At 55.9% G+C, this 7572-nt stretch overlaps 1 protein-coding gene across 1 annotated transcript; it reads right to left on the minus strand.

Annotated features, from left to right (window-relative positions):
- Positions 1-2946: 2946 nt before the first annotated feature.
- On the minus strand, positions 2947-4456 carry POSPLADRAFT_1059030 (hypothetical protein; the record flags this gene model as incomplete). The annotated part of the gene is made up of 4 exons (XM_024481113.1): positions 2947-3165; positions 3247-3777; positions 3810-4096; positions 4153-4456. The coding sequence occupies 4 exons, from the start codon at positions 4454-4456 to the stop codon at positions 2947-2949; spliced, it is 1341 nt and encodes a 446-aa protein (XP_024336521.1).
- Positions 4457-7572: the final 3116 nt, after the last annotated feature.

The raw sequence follows: 7572 nt of genomic DNA on the forward strand, positions 1-7572 counted from the left end.
CTGTAGACAGCGCCGGCTCGATCCCTAGTCCTTTGTACACCGCATGGAGATACTTCGAAGCAAACTGGGGACCTCGGTCTGATATGACCTTGGCCGGGGCCCCATGATGCTTGAACACATCGCGGATGTACAGGTCTGCCGCACCTTCTGCCATCAGGGTCTCATGACAGGCCGAGAAGTGGACCTGCTTGGTAAAGCGGTCGGCGGTGACCAGGATCGAGTCGAATCCATCAGACTTCGGCAAGCCGACAATCATATCGGTCGTGATGATCTGCCACGGGCGCTCGGGGATCTCGTTCGGCTTCAGCGGACCCTGGGTCTTGGCTGGGAATGTCTTGGTGCGGTTGCACACATCACAGGTGCTTACGTACTCATTGACGAATTTAGACATTCCTGGCCACCAGTAATTCCGTGATACGAGCTCCAGGGTTTTGGCACGACCGCCGTGACCGGCGATCGGTGAGTCGTGGTGGATCTTGACTATATCCCACCGGAGCTCCGCGTTCTTTGGGACGTACACGCACCCGTGGAACAGCAGAAGCCCTTGTTCGGCATTCCACTCCTCAAAGCCTCATTGCAGCCGGGGTGGTCCGAGATCCTGCATCTTTTCAAGTGCCTCGGCCACTACACGATCTTTCTCCGAACATTCCCTGATGCGCTTCAGAAGCGACTGATCAGCCGTCACCGAGGCATGGCCACGCCTGGCGGAGGCGATGCGGAAGCGCTCCGGCTTGAGAACCACCTGATCGGTGTTATCGTCCTCATCGCCGACCTGATGATCTGACCGGCGCGACAGGGCATCAGCTTTTCCATTGGACGTCCCGGCCTTGTGTACGATATGGAAGTCGAAGCGAGCTAGGAACAGCGACCATCGTGCTTGACGACGCGTGAGATGCTGAGATGTACGCCAGTACTCGAGGTTCTTGTGATCGGTGACGATCTCGAACTGAGTGGGTAAGCCCTCGAGATAGTGGCGCCAGTCGTCCAGTGCTTCGATGATTGCAAGCATTTCCTTATCGTAGATCTCGTAGTTACGCTGTGCCGGATCCATCGCATGGGATCTGAAGGCGATGGGATGCCATTTGCTGTTGTCCTGCTTCTGCATCAACACGCCGCCCGTGGCGTAGCCCAAGGCGTCAACCTCAATGCGCGTCTCTCGGTTTGGGTCGTACAATGCCAGAACCGGTGTCGTAGCGAAGAGGCGCTTGAGCTCGTCGAAGGCGTGCTGCTCTTCCTCGCCCCAATGCCATGGGTCGTTCCCTGTGAGCCGGTCGAGTGGTCGCGAGATCTTAGCGAAGTCTTTAATGAAACGGTGGTAAAAGTTGGAGAACCCCCGGAACTTCTGGACATCTTTTTTGTTCCGGGGTACCGGCCACTCATTGATTCCTTTCAACTTCGCGGGATCCATTGCTACCTCATCGCCACCGAACACATAGCCGACATAGTCGACCTTGGGAACGTCCCACTCGCATTTCTCAGGCTTCAGGAATAGATCATTATCCTGAAGACGGCGCAGAACCTTGCGTGTGACCTTTTCATGTTCCTCTTTGTTGGTGGAGAAGATGAGGATATCATCCAGGTACACGAGGACCTTGCCACCAACGATGAGATCATGAAAGATTTCGTTCATCATTGCCTGGAAAGTCGCGGGGGAGTTGGTGAGACCAAAGAACATCACCAGGGGTTCGTACAGCCCCCGGTTAGTCACAAAAGCTGCCTTCCATTCGTCACCGGCTTTGATCCGGACGTTGTTGTATCCCCATCGGACATCAAACTTCGTAAAGAGCGTAGCGCCGCGGAGCTTATCCACCATCTCGGCGATCAACGGTAAGGGGTAACGATTTTTGACCGTGATCGCGTTTAATCGGCGGTAGTCCTGCACGGGTCGAAGCGTCCCTTCCTTCTTTTTGATGAAGAAGAAGGGAGACGAAATGGGCGACTTCGATTCCCGTATATAGCCTTTCACCAGTTGCTCCTTTAGGAACTTGTCGAGTTCCTCCTGCTCATTGTTCGACAGGGGATACACCTTCGAGTGGAATGTCGAGTAGCCGGGTATGAGTTCAATAGCATGATCATACGGCTTCCTTTCGGGGAGCCGTTCTGACGCTTCTTTGGAGAAGACATTCAGGAACTCATGGTACTGTTTAGGTACCGACTCCTCGGCGGTCTTAACGACCTTCTTTTTGATCTCCTCCTCAGCGAACAGCTGGGAGTACGTATGCCCTGCTGCGACGAACAGCTGAGGGGCGCCGGGAAGCGTGATACCTTGCTCCCAGGCTTCGATCAAATTGGCCTCATCCCACTCTACTTCCGCTGGATCTTCTTCGGGTTCGAAGTCCGGGAGTACCTTACTCCGGCAAGCGCCTATAACCGACCATTTGGACTTCGGCGAACGCCTGCACGCCGTGGGCCTGACCCCCGTATCATGCGCAGTCGCTGCTTGCTCCATTTGGCCAGTCCTCCTGGCACTGCATGTTTCAGGGCATCGTGACAATTTGAGGGAGCCTTTCTCCCAATCGATTTCGGGGTTGTGTTCATGCAGCCAATCCAACCCAACGATCACATCTTCTGGACTGATGTCCGTGACTGTAAACACCGTCTTCTCGACGTGTTCTCCTATGTGCATCTGTAGCACCGCTACTTCTGAGATGCTTCCATCTTTATTCAGGGTGCCGTCAATATTGTAGAGCGGAATCGGCTCTTTCAGCTTCCGCGTCTGCACCTTATTCTCTTCAATGAATCGCTTGTTGATAAACTTTGTGGTGGCTCCACTGTCCACCATAGCGATTATGTCCTTGTGCCGTCTTTTCCCTTGGAGTCGAACTGGAATGTGAAAATGTTGGGACCCCTGGTCCAACTCATACACCATCGCAGTTGACAATACGTTATACTTATTACAAGATGATACTCGCAGCCCGACGCGTGCGGCACGAAGCGCGGACCGGATCAAAAACCCTCCTCTTTCATCGCCCAATAGTGTTCGAGCTCCTCGCGCATCGACTTCACCTGTGCCATTAAGTCCGCCAGCTCCGATTGCTCGGATTTCGCTGAAGCGGCACTTATACTTGCCGAGGGTGATGTCGTGACGGGGGCGCTTGCTGCCGCCTGGGTAGAGCCCGAGGCAACCGTAGCCCGCGCGTCGGCGCATTTTGTGTAAGGCTTGTCCTTACAATTGGGGCACTCGAAGCGTCAGTACCCTTGCTTCCCACAGCCAAAGCAAGTGCCAGGGAAGTTTCCTTTTCCGACGGCCGCATTGATGCTGGCCGAAGCTGTGTGTGACTGGGGTGCACCACCACGTGCCCCTCCGCGTCCTTGACCTCGGGCCGAGAAGAAGTTGTTCAGCTCGGGCCGACGGGCCCGACTGATGTTGAGGATCTGCTCGACCTCGGTGGCGCGCTTCTCAGCGGCTTGCCACGTGGTGAAGGTCTCGAGCTCGATCTTCCGGTAGACGTGGGAAGGGATGCCGCTCAGGTACTTGTCACGTAGTTCCAGGTCTCCATACCTGGAACGGTCCGCTGGACCCTTGAACAGTGCGGAAAACTCCGCAGCGGTGCGTTTTTCGCGGACCGACTTGTCTGCGCAGAGCTTCGCTAGCTCTACTTGTGCCGCCGCTTTGTCGTCGAGATTACCAAAGCGGGCCTTAAAGGCGGCGGCGAAGGCTGCTTCATTCCTGAAGGGGGTCATGGCCCCCTGTGCGCCTATCTGTACCGATACGAGCTGGGCAAAATAGGGAGTAGCCCAGGCGCGGGCATCTCCGTTGAGCAGGCTTAGTGCGACCTGCACTCGATGGTGGTCAACGACGTGTTGACCAACCAATAGATGCGCAGTTGCGACAGGAACCTGTTGCACTCGATGATGGTTTTGCCGTCATAGCGGAGAGGGAGAAGGAGCTTCAGGGTCTCCTTGTTGGGGGCGGTCGCGGGAGATGACATTATTGGCGCCGGGGGGGACGGAGGACGGCGCGGGGGCGGAGGCGGCTGTGGTGGCCCTCCGCTGGTCGAACTTCGAGAGGAGCGAGTGCTCGAGCGGCCTCTCGGCGGAGACGGCGGTGAAGGCGCCGGAGAAAGTTCGGTGGGGGGGTCACGTACGTCAGGGACTGCTGACGCGGAGGTGAGCGCTGTCGGCGAGGCGGGCCGAGCAGGATCCGCGGACTTGGACTCCGAGACTCCTTCTTCACTCGCACTCTCCTCAGGCTCAGGCTCTGGTGCAGGGTCTGGAGGGAGATCTCCTCGCGCTTGACTTGGACCGGCGACGACAGTTTGAGGAAGGCGGGAGCTGGGGGAGACAGGGCGAGAATGTCGTGAGGCAGATCGGGAAGCGAGGGTGCTTCGAGGCCTGAGCGGGTGTTGCGCTCGTCGGATCGCTTTGTAGTGAGGGTGATCTTCTGCGATCGATCGAGGTGTCCGGTTGGGGCACGGCTGCTGTTCGCAACGGTAGATGACAGTCTCAGGGCCATCTGGGATGTAGACGTCGATGAGGTCCTGAGAGTCGAATGCATGAACCTGGCCTTGACAGGCAGCCACGATGGATGGGGGGAGGACGGGAAGGTGCACGTACTACAATGGCCGTGCTATACTAGCTTACGCTACGGTGCCCGAGGAGACACTAGGGTTCGCAGTTCACGTGGGGCCCAGTACTGCTTTTGACTATTATGCAGTAGGAACCTAGTCCACGCATCCGTGAGGACAAGTACCGCCCACTGAAGTGCAGGTACTGAAGAGTTCGTTCCCTTAGTGTTGGCGATGTATGTACACTATCTACGTATCGTAATGTACCGTATGGGTGCGCACCACCCGACCTATGGGAAAGGAAAAGTGAGTGTGTGGGTTCCGAGAGAACGCCGGTCACTGTGGGAGTTTCGACCTAATGTCGCGACTTGAGGTCAAGCGACAGGGGAATATCTGAAGGCGAGGGGCGTTCGACTAGTTCTCACCAAAGCGATGGTGAGCGAGGCTCAAACCTAAGGCTAGGGACAAGAAATGTATTGGTTAGTAAAGGTAAGTAAAGGATACAAATGAGAGCTTACTGACCTAGGGACAAGAGGTCGAAACTGAGGTCCCTAGGGCAGCAGAGGCCGGCTTATATACATGGGGAGATAAGGGCAGGCTGTGCACACTGGTCCGTGTGCAGCTGGTCCGTGCGCAGCATGCTGACGCGGCCCCAGGGGCCGGTGAGTCAGAGAGGCTGTGTCAGCGGAGCCCGAGCTGTGCCGTGCACTGCCGCCCCATCTAATCTAATTGTACAGTAGATATGATGCGTCCGTATCAGGCATGTAGTACAGAGGTCGCGGGTTCGAGCCCGCGAAAAGGAAAAATTAAAAAAATGGCTAGACGCCGTGTCAACTCGTGACATGCGCGGCAGAGATATCATATCCTGCTGCGCCACTAGTTTTCTGTTCAGGAAGGGTTGCGTGCTCAGAGGTGGGGATGACGACGAATTCGTCCTCCGTTGGTTCTGGGAGTGGGGTAGTTACAGCCTTCCTTAGTTCTAGCCGAGCTACTCGCCTTTGGTACAGGTCCATCTTCCAAGCCCTGGTCTCATCTCTTGTCCACCGGTGGTTTAGCTCGACTCGTCCGGTCTTCCAGTCTATCTTGGGGTTTTCGAGTTTAAGCCAAGTGTGGCCGAAGATGATGTCTTCCTTGCCGATGCTGGCGACATAGGCTTTGACAAATCGGGGTTCTCTGCTTATCTTGTAAGATAAGAGAGCTCTTCGTGTGATGAGTGCTTCTTTGTTCGGGGTTCCATCCACGTTGAAGATGGGGATGGGTCGGGGAAGGGGTTCTGTCCGAAGTCGGTGTTCTCGAACAAATCTCGGGCTGATGAAGATTCCTGTTGCACCGCTATCAATGAAAGCGCGCGCCTCGACGTCTTTTTGTCCCATAGTAATCGGAATGTGCAGAGCGTGTTCATTTCGGACTACTAGAATTACACGGGACAGTGAAACGGATATGGGCAGTGGTTGCATCGGCTCACCCTGCCCCTTCAAAAATCCTCCATCGTGAGTTCTTCGTACAGCTCCCGCTTTTCGTCAGCGGAGAGTGTCTTGATTCTGGCGCGGAAGTCGTCCTTCCCAGATCCTCCCTGGTTCGGCCTTCCACCCCCTTGTCGTGCGGCCGCTTTCTTGCGGCAATCCTTGGCGCTGTGGCCCTTGATGTGGCAGTAGAAGCACAGGTTTCCGTCCCTGTGGAGCTTCCGGTCGGCCTCATTGAGAACGGCTCCTAGTTCCCACTTCCTTCCTCCCGATGTGGAGGCAAAGGTTGCCGCGACTGCAGCGGCGTCGATATCCATTGGCTCGCCATAGTCCCTGGTGTCTGTGACGGTGAGGGCCCCTTGTTCGGCGGCGTCGGCATTTCGGACTTTGTCGTACCAGGCTTTCATGGTGTTGGGTCGGTCTCTAGCGACCCTAGTTGCAAGAGAGACGTAGAGCTCCTTCAGAAGTCCTTTGACGAAGTTGGCGTGGAGAGTGTGGTAGTCGTTCTCGGTGCGGTTGACGCCATTGACTTCGGCGTCCTTGAGCTGGGCTTTCGATGCTAGCTGCTCAAAGCGGGTGACGTAGTTTCCGAGGGAGAGCGCCGTCTTCTTGTTCTTCTGTCGTTCGGGCAGCTTCATCAGGATTTGGTGCGCCTTGATTCGCGTTCCGTGCTCGGGAAACGCTTCCTCGAGGGCAGTGGCGAAGGCTGCCCAATCGGGATAGACCTGGACTCCCCCTGCCGACTTCTCGTAGTATGCGTCTGCCCATGTCTTCCCTAGGTCCTTCCTCATCAATGCTACAGTGAAGGCAATCTTTGCTTCATTGCTGAGTCGGGTGTTGTTGGTGGCGACGAAGTAGGAGAGGATGCATTGGATGAAGCGTCTGAGGTCCTCCGCCTTTCCACTGAAAGGTTCGGGAGCGGGGATGTCAAGGTGAAGGGGTCGGTTGGCAGTTGATTGTTGGGATTGGTATGCTGCGAGGGCGACAGCGATGCGCTGATCGATGTCTGCTTGAGTGAACATTGCCATAGGGACTTCAACCGGTGCGTTGGTTGGTGCAGGTGGGGCTGGTGGTAGTTCTGGAGCCTCGATGGGAACGTACTGAACGTCCGGGAGCTCGAACGGTTGTTCGTTAACAGGTGACTGTAGGTTCTCTGTTGTTTGTGCTGGTTCGACGTTGATTCGTAGGATGGCGAATACGTCTTCTGGGTGAGCGGGAGGGTGTCTCTGGTAATAGCTAACAAGCTGTTGATGGGCGACGATCTGCGGGTTGGAACCTTCTGCGCGAACCCAGGAGCCGCCTCGAGGATAGATGGGAGTCCTTCTTGTGGTGGTGACGAAGCAACGGTCTGCTCGGTCGTACTGGAGAAGGGGAGATCCTGCGAGGGCTGGTAGTCCCAAGGGAACCGGGTTTACTGCGTTGTTCGACATGATGGTGGATGAGTTGTTCGACTAGGTGAAACTAGGAACATAGCTTAGAAAGTTCGACCTTTTGATACAACNGGTCTATACTCCTATATTGATGCCTGACTCGTAGACGACGAGCAAGGACTTATGGACAGTGCGTCGTCCTGAAGATCGAGCGAGGAAGTCGAGAATGAC

This window comes from Postia placenta, assembly GCF_002117355.1.
Source record: "Postia placenta MAD-698-R-SB12 unplaced genomic scaffold POSPLAscaffold_11, whole genome shotgun sequence".
In the NCBI taxonomy this organism is placed as follows: Eukaryota; Fungi; Basidiomycota; class Agaricomycetes; order Polyporales; family Adustoporiaceae; genus Rhodonia; species Rhodonia placenta.